The sequence below is a fragment of the Bombyx mandarina genome, chromosome 18 (assembly GCF_030267445.1).
Source record: "Bombyx mandarina strain Sakado chromosome 18, ASM3026744v2".
Classification (NCBI taxonomy): Eukaryota; Metazoa; Arthropoda; class Insecta; order Lepidoptera; family Bombycidae; genus Bombyx; species Bombyx mandarina.
Window position 1 is genome coordinate 6939467 of NC_143224.1, and position 23360 is coordinate 6962826.

The 23360-nt window shown below is 35.5% G+C and overlaps 1 protein-coding gene across 1 annotated transcript in view; it reads left to right on the top strand.

The window, feature by feature from the left end:
• The first annotated feature begins 372 nt into the window (after positions 1-372).
• The window catches only part of LOC114249099 (uncharacterized), a 46611-nt gene continuing 23623 nt past the window's right edge, over positions 373-23360 (top strand). The window contains exon 1 of the mRNA XM_028182577.2: positions 373-935. Coding sequence (XP_028038378.2) covers positions 804-935 — 132 coding nt within the window. The 5' untranslated portion in view covers positions 373-803. The remainder of the gene's footprint in view (positions 936-23360) is intronic.

Consider the following 23360-nt stretch of genomic DNA (forward strand, 5'->3'; position numbering starts at 1 on the left):
ATTCGGAAAACATAATAATTGATGATGGAACAGCCATTAAGTAATATCGCTTCGTGCTGCTAGACCCATAAAGTCGAACAAACGAGAGAGGCGGGATACTTTTACCACCAAGCTGCCATAAAAACGCGGGCCCTGAATTAGTTTGATTCTTTGTCACCCCTTTTGAACAACCCTAAAATTTTACTACCACCGTCTTTGTCTAACAATAACCACTACATTCCCATCCGTTAAACTGCATCAAAGGAAAAACAACGCGAAACCGCGCGAGATGAAACGAGATAGAACACCGTATATGCAGTAGTAGAGTGGATATAGAGCGGTACACTTAGTAGTAGACATGAATGCGTACTTTGTACTGCGAAGGAAAGAGACAAGGTAAAGCTCCCATGTGTAAGCGAGAGGGCTATAAAAATTAACTAACGGAGGGGAGAGGAGCTGAGCTTCTTCAAGCGGGGTGGTTAGTCCGCATTCGACCGCGGTGGCGGAGCGTTGACTCCCGGGTTTTTACTCGCCGGAAACAATTCGAACTGTGAAAATTATTTTCAAGTGCGTTTATCATCGTTTTTGTGCTGAAAAAAACATTTATCATTGATATGAAAAGTTTGTTACACTTGGAGTACAGTTATTGGTGTCAGGAAAAACTTGAGGACTAATGATGTTATCGTGACGAAGAACAAATAAATAGGGAATATAAACGAGTATAGGGAATCCGTAATGCCCTACGTTTTGACACTCAAGTGACGGATATAATAAACGAAGATTTTAAACAAAACTTGTATTATAAAGAGGGATACCAAAGAAAAATGTGTGCCAAAATGTTCTTGTATAGTTTCTCCTTATTATCACTTGTAATGTCATGGATTGGAGTGTTCGCTGAAGAAGAGGTGTCTTCTCCATTACGAGTGGCACAATGCAGAGCTACTTGCTTACAAAAGGTGAGTTTCGAATGAACTGATTGCATTTTATTCGTAGGAAATCGTCACCGAAACGGCAAATCAGTAAAACATGACTGTTATATTGTAATTACGCCTAAACACCGTCCAATTAAGCAGTTGATTGGTCAGTACAAATATAATTACATTTAAGTCATACGAAACAGTAGTACATAAAAGAAAGATATTCCACTGTGATTGGGGAGGGGGGCTTTTTGAGACCAACGTAGGCTTAATTTAAAACGGCTGTATAATCGTTGCAATTTCAAGAAAAAACCAAAGTTATTTACATATTTATAAAATCCAATTCAGTAATTATTATTATGAATTCAGTGTTTATCGCCGACTAACGTTTGATTTAACTTGTTTGTTATGTGAGATTATAAAACTTTGAAAAAGGTTCGTGTCTAAGCTTAAAAAAAAAAGGATCGAAACTATATCAAATATGTTAGGATTTTAACGAAAAGTACGACGATTTATTAATACATAAAAATGTGTTCACTATTTATTTTGTAGATGAATTTTATTTCGTTACTGAAGAAGCACAATGCCCGTTTTTTTCGAACATTCGGCGAAAAAATATTGGAAAGACGTTTCTCTTTTAATACCGTTTCTCTAGCAATACGTATAAGGAAATTGTTTTTCTTTCTATTATTATTTCTTATAATATAATATTTTTATAAAGGTTCAAAACAAAATTATTGAGTGCTGTTTTTAACGTTTTTTAAATATTGCTTGTGTACTTGTGTATTATAATATTATAATATAATACTATTATATATATATATAATAGTATTATATTATAATTTAATAATAATACTATTATATATATATAATAGTATTATATTATAATATAATACTATATATATATAATAGTATTATATTATAATATAATACTATTATATTGAGAATGTATTTTGTTTTGTATTCTAAATATAAAAAAAAAAGATTTACCTAATCTTGAAATGTACGTACGCTATACAACTTACTTTTAGTATAGGGCATGTTATATTCCCGCATGGATTTTATCCATCATCCTACTTACGTACCGCGAAGCAGTCATACATTCCCGTTAGAAGACATTGTTAGTGGCCATTGGAAGACTTAAATGATATCGGTCCAGCCAAGGTCTCTGTAGACTGTGGGCTGTATGGGGATATAAAGTGAACTCAAAGGAGCCGCAATCATGCCTAATTCTTCGCGAGGTTGCTATGCGTTTCGGCTTGAAGTATGGAACAGCCGTCATAAAATACAAATGAAATTTAGTCTTCATTTCTAAAGATGAGTGACGGCATTAAGGTTTTGGTGTCAATGGGTTTCAGTCGCATAACAACAAGCCAACCATGAGCTCGTTTGTTCACATAAGTTCCATCACTCAGCTTAAGACATGAGTTCTGAGTTTCAGTTCTATAGTACAATGACTGACCCGCGTACGACTCCCCCCGCCCGACTGCCCCACTCGCGGCAGAAATAGGCTGGGCGATGGTGTTTACTCGTGTTATTTTTGATTAACTTGAAATAAATGTGTGGTGTCGTGGGACACCGGATAAGAACGAAGTTCCTTATTATAAAAATATTAATTTTAAGTTCTATTCGAGGTATAAAGAAAATGAAAATGGAGGTTTCGCAACAACCCACGGTCATTCGGTAACGTGCGAACTTATTGTGGTACACTTCATTCATGGTTGTTTGCATAAGAGTTAGTGTATTGCGCAAACGAACGCTCTGAGATCGTGGTCAACGAATGATTAAAAATATGTTATTTTTTGTACGTTATTACAAAGTTAAGTCGTACACTTTGTGCATTACTAATAAAAATCTTACGTTACGGACGTTTTTTCCCGGCTAGTGTACCCCTCTTTTTTTTTCCTAACTAAGCCTTGAGAGGCTATTTCAGCGTCGGTACCCCTCTGCAGCGTACCATAAGGAACTTCGTTCCAAAAAAATTCAACTAATATAACAATATTATCAACATTTTAAAATCAAATCAGTTTTTAAAAATATAAACTCATACATTAAAGATCAAATTATAATCTAGTTAGAGACCTCCTAAATCTTATATGCATAAGAGTAAATAATAAAATATGCTTAAATAAGCTAACAAAGATTTAGGAACATATCAGGAAATTATGTATGCACTTTCTAAATTAATCAAATAAAATTTAGTTGTATAAACCAGTACAGCAATTACGGGTATCTCTGAAATTGTTCGAATAGGAAATGCAATTATGTAAGTCGATCGTACCTCTCCAAAAAGATAAGCACAATTTATATCGTTCAATATTTACAGATAGAATTTATCTAAACTGGTTGTGTTATTTATTTGGACCATTCCAAACAGGTTGCCTGCTGGTTATCGAGTCTGAGCCTCCATAAATGTAATTTGTATCGGCTATCCCTTTTAAATTGGAATAAACTTATTTGTTTCATTTCTAAGTAAGAGATTACACCATAAATCATTATGTTGTTCAAATAAGTCAATATCAATAAATTTTAATTAAATCACTCTGTTAATACATTAGATACAGATTTGGCTACCAATAATTGTTTTACTGTTACGTATTAATGTATCTTAATTTAATTTGGGTCTTGTAAGTAATGTGTTTTATGGTATTAACTTATATAGTGCTCTATAATATACTTCCATAAGCCGTCTAATGTTTCAAACATTCATAGATACAGTGCAAATGGGTGGGTAGCATCGACCTCAAGCCATGGGATCAAAGTCTAAATTGAATGACAATTTGTATCTTTCAAACCAGAACTCGTTTTTTTTAGTTCATAAAAGACAAAAAACAAAGAAATCGACATGATTCTGGAACTATTGAAAAACGCAAATAATTAATATATATATATATTGTAATTTATGAAACAAACATATTATATGCGGTTACCTTTCACGATTATAATCACTTTAATCCGAACTTTTGTTGAAACCTGACCGACAACATTAACCAACATTACCTTATAATCTTAAGTTGATTTCTATGCTGGAATGTTAGATATTGGCTATTCATTCATTCTTGCAACATATTAATACCTTAACAACTGCATTCCCAACTCTGTTTCTAATTATATTTATGCAACATAGAATACCAAATAAGTCCTTAGGTGTAACCTACATTACATTTTTATAATTTCGAAACAACTATAATTGGTGCAGGAAAGGATAGAATGGTGGTAGCAACAGTGCGGATTTGCGACACGCCATCAGTGAAATGTCCTTAAAAAAAGACAACTGAAAGTACTTTTGCATTTATCATAAACTACTTATTCATTTATTAAAGTTGATACAATTAAATAATTATAATAAATTATGTCTTAATTAGCTAATCGAATACCGATGCTTTTTGAAGGTACATACATCTAGCATAAGTTTGAATCAACATTAATCAATTATTTTACTCAAACCGATTTACAACTAGAAAACCTATTTGGTAACTTTAAGGCAACTAACAAATAATACAATCATTGTGAAATTTACTATTGAATATTTATTTGATTTTATTACAAATCACTTTAACAAAAAACATTTTCCTTATTCAAAAATTATTGGTTCGTGTAACTATTTAAATATACAATATGAAAGATTGCCAAATAAATCAGGCACGATTTATTTTTGATTGACAGCCGTATCATGGGCATTATTCGTAGTTATATCAGCATCTGCTGATCCTTAGACTGTTTAGTGCGATCACGCTTAGTCCAATTTTTTGTCCGAGCCGACGTCTACCTGCGACAAAGCCCACAATGAACCGGTATTACGATTTTTTATTTTGTTTGTGAAGGGATATGCGTGATGTTTCTAAGGGCGGAAGGATAGGTAGTTGTTTCTTTGTTCGCGTTATTAGGGTATCGTGAGGAAATGCGCAAATTATCCAAAATGTGGGCGAAAAGGATTTTTAATACGTGATAATAATCGGTTTTAGTTGTGTTGCTCGTTACAAAGATCCCATCTTTTTTCAGATAGTGCCCGATTTTGTATTGTGACTAAATACCAAGGTTCGGAATAAAAAAATATATATTAAAAAACATATTTCAATCCAAAAAAAGGGTTACCGAAGTTAGGGTTTTCTTTCCATTTCGTTCTTTGTTTTGGTAAAAAGAATCCTCGTGTACAAATATGAAGTATCAGAGTTCTTTTAAAACGTGAAACGTAGCGAACTCTTATCGGTTATTGTGGGAGCTCAAATATTGGGCCGATTTATTCAACTATACGTAGTCACAGATGGTCAAATCACCAAATAGTAACTTCATTACTGGTAAAGCGAGTGCCCATAGACAGCAGAGCGTAATTACCGCAACCTCTGTGGAGATATAAGTTCGAAGTCTCAATAAAGTATTCTTGCATATTCTTTAACTAGAGCAAGTAAATTCTGTACTGAAGAAAGAAGTAATGGTCCTAAATATTGTAATACTCGTGGAACGTAATAGGAATTTGATCATCTGCTTTGTTGACATTAATGGTAAATGCTACTCATGAAGCAGTAATGCGCTTCGGTTCGAAGGGTGGGGTAGCCGTTGTAACTATACTGAGACCGTAGAACTTATATCTCGAGTTGGGTGCCGCATTTACGTTGTAGATGTCTATAGGTCCAGTAACCACTTAACACCAGGTGGGCTGTGAGCTCGTCCACCTATCTAAGCAACAACAAAAAAACTAGATAATTTCTTTGATTTATTCAAATAGCAGATAGCAAAACCTTTGCCTCAAATGTTGGTATAATAAAAAATGGCGGCTTATAATGAAACTAAACTAACAAATTTAAAATAACTGACAAAAGTTAAGTCAACATTTTGTAAATTTTAGGGTAGGTATATAAACTTTAAAACAAAAAAGTAAATTGTCATTTACATGCCGTGCTGGTCACAGATCCTCTTCTATTGTATTTCAAACCGTGGACCTTTTAAACCGTATTTCCAGTGTTTTTACAAGACTTTTAAGTTTTTTGGTTACCTTTTATCTTGGAAGCGTGCCTCTGTGATGTCAACTAAGACCGAGGACATGTGATGAATTTTAAAGAGGGTCTTAGTGCTAAGATGTAGATATGGCTATGACTACATTTAAGGCATGTAAGTTGGTTTGTCATGTAAATCTTGTGTGCCGCTCTTTATTTGACTCGTTTAAAATACTTAAATGCGGGGAAAATTATAAAAAGACACGTGATTTGAATTTAAATTACACTTTAAGCCCAATATACTTTGTTTTAATAAACAAAAAACTTTATTCAAATTATCAAACTATTAAAAAAACTACTAATAATAGGGTTAAAGTATGAAATTGCTGTTTTATTATAATAGGTACTTCGAATTGACATAGAACCTTCATGGTTTGAGACTTATGAGTGAAATGTTTTTCAAATGGTTCCTCTTTTAAAAGAATTCATGAGGTTCCTACTTTTAAAAAATGTGCAACATTCGATTATCGACTTTCAGTTGTTTTTTTTATTCAGCTTAGACAAGAAAGATGGATACTTCGAAAATTCTAGTGATTTTTGAATACGAGTTCCGACGCGGAACTAATGCTGCAGAAGTAGCTCGCAATATCAATATTGCGTTTGGAGAGGGGACTGCTAATGAACGCACCAAGCGATTTTGGTTCAAACGCATTCGGGATGGAAATTTTGATTTGAAGAACGAACCACGTGGAAGACCGCCCACACATGTGAATAACAATGAATTGAAAGAGATGGTGGAAGCCGATCCGAGCCAAACTATCCAGGAATTAGCGGCATGGTTTAACGTTACCCTACCAACAATATTGAATCATTTGCGTCAAATCAATAAAATAACATAAAATATGAAAAATGGGTGCCTCATGACTTGACTGATCTGCAGAAAGAAATGCGTGTTGAAACTTTTATTGCCCTTGTAGGCAGACGAGCATACGGCCCACCTGATGGTGAGTGGTTACCGTCGCCCATGGACTTCAGCAATGCCAGGGGCAGAGCCAAGCCGCTGCCTACCGCTTGCCTTGTTGAATCGATACAGAAATGAAGGAATATTGGATCGAATTGTGACATGTGATGAAAAGTAGATTCTTTACGATAACCGTAAGCGAAAAATGCAATAGCTGACGCCAGATCAAACGCCGCAACAGCAAGCCGCAAGGCTTGCGCAATAAAAAGTTTTCTTCCCAGGAGGCAGTACAAAATGCTTTCACACAGTTTGTAGAGTCTAGATCACCAGAGTTCTATCGGAAAGGCATAAATGACCTACCCATTAGATGGCAGCAATAGGAATGGTAGATATTTTGATTAAATAAATATGTTAAATGAACAAAAAACCGAATTCCGAGTTTTCGGTACAAATCGGCAATTTCATACTTTAACCCCTTATATTATCGTTACGATAATACATTTATGTATAGCAATTATTATAAAATACTAAAATATCTTCAACAAAATCTACTTACAGAAATTCAATCGAAAACATATTTCCTTAGATCACCATTAAAAGTAAATAATCAGCGGAATATTGACTCATATTCAATGGTTTAAAACAAAGTATTCTGTTGCTACATTTTGTGAATTTAATAACAACTTTACATAGTAGAGTCCTCATAAAATTCTTCGAAAACTGTATTCACAAAAAGAATAATTGCGATTTCACCTTGAGACATTGCAAAAAGGAGTCCATAAAAAGCAAAGCGAAATAAAATCTCTATTAGAAATTTAGGAGCGTTCCGGCCTTCTCTTACGGTCCCTTTTGGAAGCGGCCACTCGTCTCTGAGCGTTATTATTTTATCGTTGCTCAGCCATGCACAAGAGGTAGAACAGAATTTGTTGTTCGACCAAAAATCTGTTTAAAAAAAAAAAAAACAAAAAACTCAAGGTTTCGGATGCACGTCCTCGGCCACGCAGCGCTTAGAAAAAATAAACGAGAAAGTCAAAGCCGAAATGACCTGCGTTTTTGTCCACGATTTGTTTTCGTTTTTGTTACGTTTGAGTTCATTTGGAAGTAGCCATGTCCGCTGCTTACTGAATTAACTTAAATTGCCTTTTATTTTATTTTTTGTTTCCGTAAATTATTTATGTTTCTTTTGTACGGTCATTTCAAAAGCAGTTTGCGCAATCGTAAAAAGCTACGGTTTAATATCGAACGGTGATCCAATCACGTATTGATGCGGTGCAGGCATCCAACCAAATAAGGGATTCAGATTCACAATGACATTCTTAGCACGGAATCCCGGAATTATTGAACACGAACCGCATTATAGTGACTATGATTAAAACATCACAAGTTCAGTTAATGGTAAAGTTAATTTTCTTCGTCAAGTAAAACTGTAGTGTAAAAAAAAGTTTTGTCAATGCAAATCGTAATTCTTACAGATAAAACAATATTTTTGTTAGGTCTCAAGCTTACTTTTTTACTGGTGGTAGGACCTCTTGTGAGTCCGCACGGGTAGGTACCACCACCCTGCCTATTTCTGCCGTGAAGCAGTAATGCGTTTCGGTTTGAAGGGTGGGGCAGCCGTTGTAACTATAATTGAGACCTTAGAACTTATATCTCAAGGTGGGTGGCGCATTTACGTTGTAGATGTCTATGGGCTCCAGTAACCACTTAACACCAGGTGGGCTGTGAGCTCGTCCACTCATCTAAGCAATAAAAAAAAAAAAAAAAAAAAAAAATTACTTAGCTACCGCAGCGATTCGGTCATGGATGATTCGATGATCAAGGTAATTCGATAAAAATTTAAACTTTGACTTTATGTGTCGATCTTATTGTATATCTATAAAGTCTAAGGGTTCCGGTAACTGCATCCCGCCGTGGCCATGATATGTTCTGCCCGCATACGACAGTAAAAAACTAAAGGATCTCCGTGCTTATCGCGTTAGTACGCGAAAAAGGCAAAGGGATCGCGTTAACCGCGCCTTTAAGGCCTTACCTCGTGAAGGGTGGCTTATCCAGCAAGGCAGTCGTAATAGAGCCGTACAGGAGAGCAGACGATTAATGATTCATGACCCCTCGTAGAGCGGTGTCATCAATATTATTCTGTTTGTATCCAGCGCGTTTGGCCCACCCTCGCCCGCGCCCCGTTCATACATAAATAAACGCGACACGTCGTCTTCTCTGATTACATCGCACCGATGTAGTGAGAAATAGTGTAGTCGGATGCTGAGCCCGTCTTTTGTTCAATATATACCTTAGAGACACCGAATGAATAGTTAATACTGTATGTTCATCGTGCATGTTTACGGTTTCGGGTTTCTCTTAAAGATGTAGATAACTTATAAAGAATTTATTTGTTTGGTGGCAATAAGCTGATCTTACAATCGTCTTTAGTGTGAAGTTATAGGATTCATGTAACAATTTGATACGTATCGTTTCGAACGAATCTACTTGACTTCTTTGTTATTGTACTTATATATTTATGGGTATTCGTGTGGATTTTTTTTTCTTAAACTTGCATACAACGTAATTTTCGAAAGCAACAAATCTATTTCTGGTGGTAGGACCTCTTGTGAGTCCGAACGGGTAGGTACCACCACCCCGCCTATTTCTGCCGTGAAGCAGTAATGCGTTTCGGTTTGAAGGGTAGGGCAGCCGTTGTAACTATACAGAGACCTTAGAACTTATATCTCAAGGTGTGTGGCGCATTTACGTTGTAGATGTCTATGGGTTCCAGTAACCACTTAACACCAGGTGGACTGTGAGCTCGTCCACACATCTAGGCAATAAAATAAAATAAAAAATTTTTGAAATCATAAATCTATGTGGGAATATTAGTGGCCGTCATACCTTAGAACGTTGAACATGCACATCTTAATTTTTAAAGTTAATACGTGCAAAGGATTTTTTTTATTTTACTTCTTAAAAAGTAATTTTTGCATGTTTTCTATATTGATTCAAGCGTGTTTTTGAGGTCTATAGCCGCACGTAAAGCCGATTGCTGGCGTGGTGACGCGTCGGCACTGTATGATAATATAATAATATATGTAACCTCTATATGGTTTATGACATATATCTTAAAAGAGGTTATAATGATATACAGGTGACATAAACGGTATTTTGAATATTTAAGCATTAGAGAAAAAAACATTAGAAATATTAAATCATTTTTGATTATTGAAATACAAAAAAAAAAAAACATAAAAACTGGTGAAGCTATAGCTTTAAATATTGTTTCTCTTTATAGAGCAACTCAGTTTGCGCTACAGTTTTACTAGGCGAATCTTTATTTTGATGTGAATAAAATAATACATTATACAAATATGTATGTCCATATATGAGTCGTCTATTATCAAAGGCGGCAATCTGTACATTTGGACAAAAAAAAATTATTGATATGTCAATACAGATTTATTTGAATATAATCGTCTCCTTCAAAGAATACGGTTCAAAACCTGCATTAAATAAAGGTTAATACTTAACCTGTTATTTATCTAAGATGTCGTTCCGAAGAGTTTTGTGACTGCCAATGGAATACAAAGTCAATAATTCGTTTTTCTGATTTACCAATCATTGTCCAAAAGTCAGATTGCCGCCTTTGATAATAGTCGACTCATATGTATACAGTATTTAAGTAGTAGAGCGTGTCCGGTGTAGCGACGCGTCGCCATTTGTAACTGACTGCGTAGGAATTTAAAATATTTTATATTAGATACATAATAATTTATTACATAATACTGCAAACATTTTTATTATGCCACATGAGTTACCTGTCGTAAGCTATCCGTTTATGCATCTATATTTGTACACAACAATATGAATTTTTCACATCTGCTAGACTTCCCGCAATGCCTCACAATTTTTTGATACCAGCTATAAATACACATTTTATGTTTATGTAAACGCATAGATAACACTGTAATAAGCGAGTGCTATGTGACAATACAAGAAACACATAATTACTGGAAATAACATGACGTTCCGTTAGTCGAAACATTGATGAAAGAGCTCTTGTCACGCGATCTGGCGATAAAGCTAGCTTCAGGCTAAATTAAGTAGGAAATTCAGATCGAATCTGTTTCAAGATGGATTTGTAGACCGACTTACTCAATTGACAGAGGAATATAAATTTCATGTCGTTTAAAAATAATTTGAAATACAATTGGACCTTAATCAATATTTAAGTTAAGTAAGGGTGTGAGTGATGAAATGCTTAAAAAAGTAAGGGACATAGACCACGTTGCCGTGTTAATTTTCATTGAGTGCAACTACTGAATTTATTATAAAATATTTTGTTACATACTTTTTTTTTATTGCTTAGGTGGTTGGACGAGCTCACCGCCCACCTGGTGTTAAGTGGTTACTGGAGCCCATAGACATCTACAACGTAAATGCGCCACCCACCTTGAGATATAAGTTCTAAGGTCTCAGTATAGTTACAAGGACTACCCCACCCTTCAAGCCGAAACGCATTACTGCTTCACGGCAGAAATAGGCGGGATGGTGGTACCTACCCGTGCGGACTCATACGAAGTCCTACCACCAGTGAACACTACATCAGAAACGTAAGGTAAAAGTGTAATGACTAATATTTACTGATATCCTCGACCAAGTATCCCGGAAGATTTGAAAAATGTTTTTTTTCGCATAGGTAATTCTAAAGTTGAATATCTATTGAGTTTAGCAAAAAAAAAAGTTATTTACGACTGAGAACCGTTGGGCGTTAAAGCGCACGGAAAACATCGACTTGTTCTGATAAATGATGTGTCCGCTACCACTACAGCGTTTCGCTTTTAATCCCCAACAACCATTGTGTCGCCGTCCAATTTTTGACGTTACCCGTTTCTTCGTCAACCAACGCCTACGTTGTTTGGGTATTCGTTAAATAAGAAATTAATGGTCGTTTCTACTTTATCTGTGTTTATAATCAATCAACCGTACGTACGGACGATCTAATGGTTCGTTGTACTCGCTTATCGATGGGCAATTCCGTATCGAACGCGAGTGCGTTGTTTTGATGTTATCGGAATTTATGCCCTGTTATTTGAACTTATTCGGTTTATTCTTGAATTAAAAACAATTGTTTGAAAGGACTAGCTGTATAATCCTGTATTTATTTTACAAATTGCTATAATATACCTTAAGAGAATTATGAGGTCGAAACGTAAAAGTTATGGAACAATGTCTGTCCCATTTATTAAACTCCAACGCGTTCCTTCCACTTTGAGGCAGAAATAGGCAGGATCCAGCATGCGGGTTCACAGCTTTCCCCACCAACCATCCGTCGCGCAAAATAAATGCGGGTTTGCTTTTAATAAATCAAATTGTTCCTTCATTCTGGAAGTCACTCGAAGCCATATAGTTAATTATAAAAATAGTTCTCGATACAAACGCTTGATTATGAATACACCGACCAGGATAATGTATCAAGTATAAATGATTATTTAGAGTTTAACTGAAGCTTCAATAATAATAAATAATAATAATAAATAAATATACATAATACGCGGCAGATATGTATACCATCTTACATGTTTCTAACGCTAAGTAGTCCTGCATTATGTTATGATATACAATTGAGACTTTGACCTCATGTCTCAAGCTGAGCAACGACATTAATGTCGTGATGTCTATGAGCACCAATCAGAACAGATCTCCAAAAAGACTATGTTACTCATGCGCTCATCTATAAAAATAAAATAAAACTTATAAATTGCTGTTAGGAACGATCTTTTAGATGGTCACGCTTGTAATAATTAAAGTCGACAGTACCGGACATCAAGTGCCGGGGTCGTTTTCCTTTAGTTATTGGTATAAGCATTGTGAGTTACGATCACTCGTAAACGAAGATAAACAAAACGGCACGGCTGTTTAAGATAGGATATTATGAAATATTTTATTGGCCGTTCGTCTCGTGAGTCCGGCGGCAGTTTTGATTGCGTTTTAATGATTCCGTAAACTATTTAATGTAGTTTTAAAGTTGATTGGGATTCGATTAAAAGCATCTGCCTTCTGTAAAGGCTTAAGCAAAACCCTGTAGACCGTGATGAAATAGAGATAGTTTTAATGCTCGTAAATTTAATTCCGAAACTGGACGCCCGAACGACTAATAACTTTGACCAATGTTTCAGCATAGCTTAATGTACAGAATACTCAAATTTATATCCAGTTTTATGCAAAACCAGTATCTGATCAGTTCTGAGAAGCGCTGATTTGGGACGGAAACAATTTAATGTTAATATTTTTGATTGAGAAGCCGTTACAATGAATCATTTTATTTAGTAGAAAAAGAACGCGTGGCCGTTTTTGCTTGAACGAATGAAATGAAGTCCGCTACTTAACAAAGTTCATTAGGTTGTCAGCGTTGGGCGGAGTTACAGTTTTGCGTACGCGCTTGCTAACATATGGCGGCACTTTGTCGTGGGGTGGGGCAAAGTAGGGGGAATCGTTTTTTGTTTGGACGATTTAAGTATTTTGTTCCAAAACGATTGCGTTATAGAAAGAAGAGCATAATGATCCACCCTGTAATTTTTACGAGCGTAACTTAAAAAAAACAACCATTACTCTTGATCAAAGATGAAGGTATCGCAATTTATAGTGTCCCTTAAATTCCTCTAGCAGAGCGGTCCCGAAACTTTTATCTGAGCATTAATCTTTTAAAACCCATAAAAACGCATCTTTGGATCTTCCCAAATATTTTGTACGAAACGGATGGGGACCGCGCTTTTATCTTAAGCTCAAATCTATAATACGACGATCAAAATTCCTAGAGGTGTCGATACAAGGCACGAGTATGTCACAGATGGTAAAGATTGTCGTTTATTACAGCTTATTTATTCAGTGGTTAAGCAATATAGTTAGTTTCTAAGGAGAATTTTGGACATTTAATGTATGATGTCTAAAGCGAATGAAATCAAATTCAGACCATCCGATAAGTTTGATTATGGAGCTAAATTAATTAAATAAAACTTTTTTTGTGTCCTATTTCATTAATATGTCACTGCTGCATCAATTGCTACTCGAATGTAAGTTAAAACGTAACGCAAAACATAATGCTGAATCACTTTGAAAATTTGTAAGCAATTTCACCTGTTTATACTTGGGGGAGCAGCCGTTGTAACTATACTGAGACCTTAGAACTTATATCTGAAGGTAGGTGGCGCATTTACGTCGGAGATGTCTATGTGCTCCAGTAACCACTGAACACCAGGTGGGCTGTGAGTTCGTCCACCCATCTAAGCAATAAAAAAAGCCATGTAAGTAAATACATATATTTTAAAATTCAGACCATCACTTTACAAGCCGTTTACAATAATTGATTATTCGTGCAAAGTAAACATTTTTCCCTTGCACTTCTTAAGTATCATAGATTTCTTCGTGAAGTTTCTAAAATAGCATAAGTACGTAGATAAATATTACTACCGTACTGCCGCTTAAAGTGTGAAGCGATCAGAGAACGCGTGGGCTGGGACTGAACTTACGCATTCTACGTATAAAAACTGAAGGCACCCTGTTGTTTTAAGCAAAAAAAATAATGAAATATGCTCCCTTGCAGTGTTTTTATTTGAAACGTTGGGAGCTTAGAGCGTTTTTTTATTTTTCAAACTAGTAAGCCGTAGTGACGTGTGTTTGAACTCTTGTAATGCATTTAAGATTTAAATAGTTTCGCTGTTTAAATGGTTTTCATCTCTGTATATATGTTACCGGAAATGTATGTAATCCGTCATTGTATACAATTCCTAGGAAATGTATGTAATTCCTAAAATCGCACGGAAATGTGTGAAATAAATTATATTATACTTACACATTACACATTTCCTAGGAAATCTATACATTTCCTAAATAGCAATCGGAAATGTAAAACATTTAAGATATTGGTGGGTACGCGGGGACAGCGGGACGAGTCTTGCACTACGGTCCGTTGCCAACTTGCAATCCACTGGAACCTGCCAGGGATTTAAGAAGTGCCTTTGCAAGAAAAACTGTGCTACATCAAGATGTCTGTGTTTTAAAAATAAAGTATTATGTACTTCCAAATGCCATTCGAGCTTACCCTGCAAAAATAAATAGCTATATGGACTGACAAAGTAATATAATATAAAGATTTACTTTTATACTTTGACATTTATAATTACTTAATTACCAGACTGATTACTTGCCAAATGAAAATTTGATTTTATAAGAATAAATATAAGTTGATTTTGTGATACGTTAAAAGTTAATAGATAGTTAATTTTAGAAGTTTTAATTAGTAAGATAATATGAATATATTATTATTATTTTACGGTATGACAAAAAAATATAATTAACAACGTGTTTTATTACAGAAAGCATTTACTTTATACATTTCCTAATACGATATTGGAATTATATACAATTCCGAGGAAATTTATACATTTCCTAGGATATCTATACATTAAATAGTTTTTCAAACAATATTTTATACATTTCCTAAATAGTATCGGAATTGTACACATTTCCTAGGATTTGTATACAATTCCTTGATTTCATACATTTCCGGTAACATATATATAAAAACAAATTGCTGTTCGTTAGTCTCGCTAAAACTCGAGAACGGTTGGACCGATTTGGCTAATTTTGGTCTTCAATTGTTTGTGAAAGTCCAGAAAATATGAAAATTTCGGAATTAAATAAAAATAACAATTTTGTTTTTCCTTTGATGTGTCCCCCGTCGGACGGATTCCTTTTATTTGTTTTAATTTTATTTCATACAAAAGTTTAGGTCTTTGATTTATCGATTGAGGCACTACGAAGTCTACCGGGACAGCTAGTCGATATAAATATCTAGGTGTAATAACTGTTATTGGATTATCTTTATATTTTTATGTAATCAAGTATATAAACATGAATGTTTGTGTTTCAAATCGACGCGTTCGCATTAATCGTACCAGATTTATTCGATTTATTAGAAGTTCACAATTATTCTTATTGGTACTTTAGGAAAGTTTGAGTCATAGTACCGTCAATGCTTCAACAAGTGTACGTTTCATACATTTCTAAAATAATAGTACCAACCGCGCTTGACTGTGTCACTCATTTATGTTTAAAGTATCAAAATTAGGAAATTAAAGTTCAGCTTTATGGATTTGATCGTGATTAATTCAATCGTTACCGGGATCTGTTTGTGTATCTAAGCATCCTCATTTCAATTCTCATAAGCATTTGTTTTGGTAGTGGTATACGATAACGAGTATCCCAATTCAATTGAGACTTCGTCGAAGTGAGCACGTTGGGATGTCTATGGGTTCGATGGAGTACAATGATTGGTGATTATTAGGGGGATCGTGAGATTGTCTGGCGGCCTCTACTGATTAGAGATGAAGTTTTACTAGTAGCAGGGGAATAGCTATGGCTAGGTATACTGTTTATTACTACCGCGATCCAATTAATTGCTCTTTATTGAAAATGTAAAGCAGTTTTTATTACAATACGTATAATTTAGACGAACTCTAGATGGGTAGCAAAATTTTCAATATGCTATCTGGTGGTGTGCTGACTCCGGTGAACACTAAAAACAGATCGGCATGGTCTATTTTGATTTTTTGATCAAGCGGCATCAAAGTATGTTGTCGTAGAGAAGAGATTTCGCATTGTCATTTGATAGTACTGACGTAATAAGCCACCTGACAGCCATGCCCAGTAACATATTATATGAAGCGTTTCTTATTACCCTTTTTTTTTTATTTTTTTTTTATTGCCTTTCTAGGCAGACGAGCATACGGCCTACCCCTGATGGTGAGTGGTTACCGCCGCCCATGGACTTCAGCAATGCCAAGCCGCTGCCTACTACCTTTCTAAAAAGATTGCCGTTTTTTCCATTTTTTTATTTAAACCATAACTCTTTGATGTTCACACATTTGCGCAACTATCCTGCGTCTGAATCAACTACATTTAATAAAATTATAAAGCTTATTTTTGTTAAAGTAATAAATGTAACATTTACGCGGTACTAACTCAAAAGTGATTCGAATTTACGGGCAGCATTTTTACGCCTTGATTTCTCCGGATTTCGTGTCGTTAATAAATTCTTTTATGGATGCTCTTAAATCAGAGCCTAATTTTAAAGTTTCGAGTCATCTGCGTAAACATTAACGATTAGAGGACAAATATCGGTGCGCGGACAGAAATACCAGTGGGGTGGATAACGTCTGCAGAAGACACTCGCACGTCACAGCCAATAACACATATCAATGTTCCGTGCATTTGGCCACGTCTTCTCACACATTACGCAGCTAATTTTGGATATGAAATTTTGGGGTTCTCTTTGATTTTGATTTCTTGTTTCCGTTAGTTTATTGTGTACGTATCTGTTATGGTTTTCTTACATTTGAGATATAATATAGCATTATGTGTATTGATGACGCTAAATTTTGATGTTGAATTTTTGATGTAAGGTAAAGTGTTCATATATGAATTCATGTTTTTAAACAAACATATCAAATTTTATAGACTTATTAGGTATTTCAAATGGGACGTAACAATATAGTTAAGTACACAGTGTGATGCATTTTTAATCCAAAAATAAGCATAGCTAATAAATATATAAAAATTATTAAAATGCCATTAAAAACTAAACGTATTTTAGATGTTTTCGCCGATTTCGAAACTATATTCGTTACGACCCATTTGAAATACGTAACAAGTCTATAAAATTTGATATGTTTGTTTAAAAGCATGAATTCATATCACATTTTATTGGTCACGCAATGAACTTACATTTTTATAATCGTGCTCAAGATATTTTAACGAACGCAGCACACGTTGAAAATAAAAGAAAACGTGTTGGAAGAGTTTTTTGTTCATCGGACACGAACGCGTCATTTAAGTCACAATCGTAAATTTTATTGAAATGTCGCAAACAATCGTGGTCCGAGATGTCTTGTCTTCGGGACGAATTTATGCGTGATCCGTTTACAAATTGACGTCCTATACACATTTTAATGGATATTTCGTTTTAAAATTTAAATGTTACAATTTTGGAGGAATTCTATAATATATGTTCAATAATAAATTCACTTCGCTATTTCTACGATGTCTTTGGTGTATTTTCATTGTATTGGTTACGGTACACTTCATATCTGATTTACCGTAAAGTCTGCGCTTCGTGGAAATACATACACCTAAGACTGTTCGTATGGCTTCGTAAGTCGTAAAATAGTATCAACTTACACAATACCGAATAATGTCCTTTATTGAGAATACTGTCTATTCAGCCGCATAATCGATATCTCTTTGCTTGACGTCAAACAATTTTGTTTGTTCTCCCTCAAGATTTGGTATATAGGTAATGATATTTTTACCAATTTTATCTACTGGCAATTCGAAATTTACCGCATTCTATAAAAAAAAAGGAAAGAAATACCTTAAAGAACAATACAGCACATCACTTGTAGCGGCTTTAATCAAGTCAATTTTGTTCCTAAAGTTTTCCAGTTTTAAATTGGATGGGTAAATAATAAGGTTACCTGCTCCCACAGAGCCATGCGGCTTTCTCAACGGCGCATGGCTTCCTGCTGTTCCCTATAGCACTCCAAAAGGCTATTAGCCGCGTTTTACCCGAGATGCACCGCGCGCCCCAACAGTTTAATTCTTAATTGAATTCTAAATATTGCCGTTTTTAACCATTAAGCATGTCAATCGGACATGTTTATTTGAAGTCGTCGGAACGCGCTTTTAAGTGAGCCGTTTGAGTTTACTTTTATAGCGATTTACGGTAGCTGTTCGGCTTCGTGTTAATTAAGATTCGCAGTTAGTTTATCGGAGGCGGTAGTCACAATAATAATTACATCTCGAGCGATCCCGTTTCCTTTACTTATACGCCCGAAGACGTTTCCGAGCTTATCTGATGCCGTACGGACTAGTAGTTAGGGCTATCGACCCTTCAGACATCCGTTGTCCCATACTTATCGCTACACTAAATAAAACTCTTTTTGTCAATCGCCGCAAGCCCTCCGCTTGAGATACGGCTTTAGTATATATTTCCCGTGGCTCTGAGCTTTGTCGCACGTGACGTGACAATTCTTTTATTCTCGACACTTAGTTACCAGATAAATTACATGGCGGCTTCAAGTTTGGGCTACTGCGAGCTCGCATCGCTAGCCGATGTCGGTTCGTTGATTTTTTCCATTTATTCAATATCGTTTTGCATTCCGCCAACTGAGTTTGCTCATTGTCTCTTCGTTTTAATTTTTTTAAAAATATTTTGTTTTTTTTGCGGTCTTCTTCGTTCACGGCTTTATGTGACGTGAACTTTGGTATTTGGCATTCTTATTGTTACACAGTCTTTACGCAACGCGATGCTGCACGAAATACGACTACTTTTAAATTAAATGAGATCTTCTTTTCTTTGTTTTCAAATCTCGTTACAATAATAAATATGAAATTGTTATCGAATGATTCGCGGTAGTCTATCCTTATGTCATAGTCGTTAGTTTGCCATGTTTGATGAACATCTATCCAATCCTATTCCAGAAGCAATTATGATTTGTTGGATAGGATGTTTCTGTTAAGTGAGAGCTGAATGAAATTTATAAATTCTAGAGATATGTACGTATATATGCAAAAAATTGCAACATTTTATATTTACATATAGCCACGAACGACTTAAGCTCTGTCACAGTGTACAGACAATTTAATTTGGGTAATATTTTGGTCTTGAATAAGCCAGCTACTACTATCTTTTTTTTATTGCCAATGTAGGCAGACGAGCATACGGTCCACCTAATGGTGAGCGGTTACCGTCGCTCGGGGACGTCAGCATTGCCAGGGGTAGAGCCAAGCCGCTGCCTACGATTTCGTTCCGTACTACCGTTGTAGAAAAATAACTCGGTTTCCGCCGCAATACTCTAGATAGGCCGCAACTTGGATGTGCTCCTGATATTGGAGATGCTCATAAACAACAAAGGATAGTATAAGAATCATTGTAGCTAGTAGAGGGGTTAATAGAGGGGCTAGTATTGGGCGGTAGACTCATTTACATTAGATAGCAATGAACAAACTGATTCTAGCAATACAATCTAAAAAAAAGTCATTTGATAAGGTTCTCAGATAGTAGAAACTAATATATTTTGTAATGGTATCTGTTAATTTGGAAAAAATCTTTAGTGTCGTAAATCGTTGTCGTTCTCGTCGAATCTTTGGATGCGAAGAGTTTGATGTGGAACTTAACTCGCTTACAGACACTTAGTTTCTCGCCGGATCTTCTCAGTGGGTCACGATTTTGATCCGGCGGTAAATTCAGCGAACCACTGCCCCTGCTAGGGCAGTTGTTAGTAACGTCTCTCAGGCTGAGCCCCGTGAGCGCGCCTACCAGTTAATATGAAATAGCCCTTCAAGGCTGCTGGTGGTGAAGTTAGAAAAAAATCGTTTTGGATAATTGCTTCATAATAGTTTACTAGTACCAGTATTGATCGAAATGTCGTTGAACCTTTGTTGTATAGTTGCTAAGCAAGTTATGTCATTGTCATACAATCAAGGGATGTCAACCGTAGGCACGTTCCTGCTGCACGCTCTGTGAACGCGTAATGTTAACTAATCGAGTAATTTCATCGAATGCGTCCCTCGCCTAATAACTATTCACCGCTTGTCCATATTACGTATTACGCGTAAAGAGTGGTCTACTTAAATCTTACGATAGAGAGAGCGAGAGAGAGAGAATACACTCTATTGCACACCAACACAATTTACATTCAAAAAAACAGTCAAAAAGCACATATGTACAATAGGCGGTCTTATCGCTAAAAGCGATCTCTTCCAGCCAACCGCTTAATTTACAGAAATTCTGTAAAATATAAAAATATAGCAGATATGTTGCGGTGTACCATAGACAATACATTATTATAGAAAATATATACATATAATAAACAGATATATACCGTTTACATAATATAATATATACCAAAATACATACTTACTACATACTAATATACTTACACACACTTACGATAGTCCTGAATGTTATCCTAAAACTCACATACCCAAGCGGTTTGTCAGAATTCGATGAAATTGTCATAGGCTTCATCATCATCATTATCCTGCCCTTCTCCCAGTTATCTGGGGTCGGTGCAACATGTTTTCTCCTTCCATACTCTTCTATCATATACCATTTCTTCGCTCACTGCCCTCTTACCCATATCGTCTTTCACGCAATCCATCCATTTCTTCTTAGGTCTACCCCTTCCTCTATATCCTTCCACATTCATAGTTAACATTTTCTTACCAACCTCATTTTCATTTCGTCTCATCACATGTCCATACCGTTCCAAACGCGCACTCTCAGCTTCTCATAAGCTTCATTGTCAGATAAAGTTTTGTTTATGTCTCCCAAATTTAAAAATACGACACCTGGAATGTCGCTGTAGCTTCACTAAAAATCATTGTTTCCAAAACTCTTGGACATTTTATCAGCTTTGTAATTCTTTTTCGTTCTTGATAATAATAGTAACTACTAAAATTAAAAATGCTTGATAAATAGAAAATTCTAAGCATTTGAAGCCAGACAGAGAACGTGCTTAATTCATTATTGATATCATTGTTCACATACCCCAATGAAAATTTAAAGTTAGTTTCCATGAAATAGACTGAAAATACCGTCTCAATTAATATACTAAATTATTATATTTAAACATAGAAATTAAAATACTCACCTATAATCGAACATAACGTGGAAAATACTGTAAATAGAACATCTGGTGGTAAATGTACTTTTTTATTATGTCAGATTTATCTATAAATAATATCATACCCAAAACAAAAAATCCAATTATTATTATTTTATTTTCTTTTTTTATTGCTTAGATGGGTGGACGAGTTCACAGCCCACCTGGTGTTAAGTGGTTACTGGCCCCATAGACATCTATGACGTAAATGCGCCACCCACCTTGAGGTATAAGTTCTAATGTCTCAGTATAGTTACAACGGCTGCCCCACCCTTCAAATCGAAACGCATTACTGCTTCACGGCAGAAATAGGCAGGGCGGTGGTACTCACCCGTGCAGACTCACAAGAGGTCCTACCACGAGTAATTACGCAAATTATAATTTTGCGGGTTTGATTTTTATTACACGATGTTATTCCTTCACCGTGGAAGTCAATGACAATCGTATTTAAGCATCATTCACTGTCTCAAATATTAAGTGTATAATCTATGATTCACTGTATCACATGGCTTTTCGCAAAAGTTTGTATCTGTACACGTTTTTCACAACAGCATTGTAGTCAAAAATCCGCTATGACGATTGCAGTTCAAGATAACGGTGAGGGTTCAATGACACTGAAGTTATTGCTGTAAATGAGCACTAATAGACGTTTCATATGTATAATGCCATGTCTCGACGAAGGCACAAATGACTTCCTAAGTAGTTACGTGCGGCAAATACTGATTACACGACCCACATATCATGGTGTCGGTAATAACACACTGACGCGTAGAGTTTGCAAATAACTAAATGCTGGTTATGAGTGAAATGACGTTGGTATTTTCCGTTGCAAATTATTATGATACCAGTGCTTTGATTACTACGTGTTAAATGATATTATGATTGACTGCGGAAACGATGTTAAAATAGTAAAAGCCGATAACACAAATTTCACTCACAATAGTTAAGCTAAAATTTATTTTCCTCGTAAAACTGTTTCCGCTCAACGTCGAGTAATGCACATCTGTCAATTTAATACCATATTTAATGTAATTGTCATAAGTAATTTCAATAACAGGAAGAATGACTTCCTTTCATTCCGAATTGTACGTTACATATTGTAACCACGACTTAAGAATGAACATCGATTCTTCAAACGCGTAAGTGACGTAAATTTGTCTTAAATAAGAACATTATAAAAGGTTCGCCATTGTGACGCGGTAACACGAATGTATATCGCGAACGTTTCTATTGATGTTGAACGGAAATCGACGGAATTGGCCGCGCTACATAACAATGTCGGTAGAACCCACAAATAAAATGTTCCCATTCAGTGTTTGGCAGCGGCCACGTTCTAGGATCATTTCAATTGTATTGAAACAGTGACAATAGTGCAGGAAGTGATGTGAGCTCGCGTATTGAAGCAAGTGGACTGTTTATAATTTGTCCATTGTATACGTGTAATGGAACGCGTCCCCTGTTCCTATTCTAGGGAGACTCGCCACCGGTGCCGAGTTAAATTAGTTTTTTTTTACACCAACAAGCCGGACACACCAACGATTACCGACACGTGATATAAAAGGACATCAACCTTTCTCAATAATGACAATTATGAACTGGCTCCGTAATTATTGGGCTCATAATATAACTTTGATGAGATTTTATGTGTCGTAAATGTCACGACTAGTTTCAGACGGACCTCTTGATTAGTGATTTACGAATTAAAGACAAATCGTTTTTTTTTATAATATTTTTTCTATGAGGAATTAAAGATGAGAAAATAATAGATCCATCGGTACGGCTGCGAGTTCTCGTTAGTCATTTGAAATTACTTCGTTGAGTCTTATTTCAGAATTTAAGACTAAATATGCAAAATATT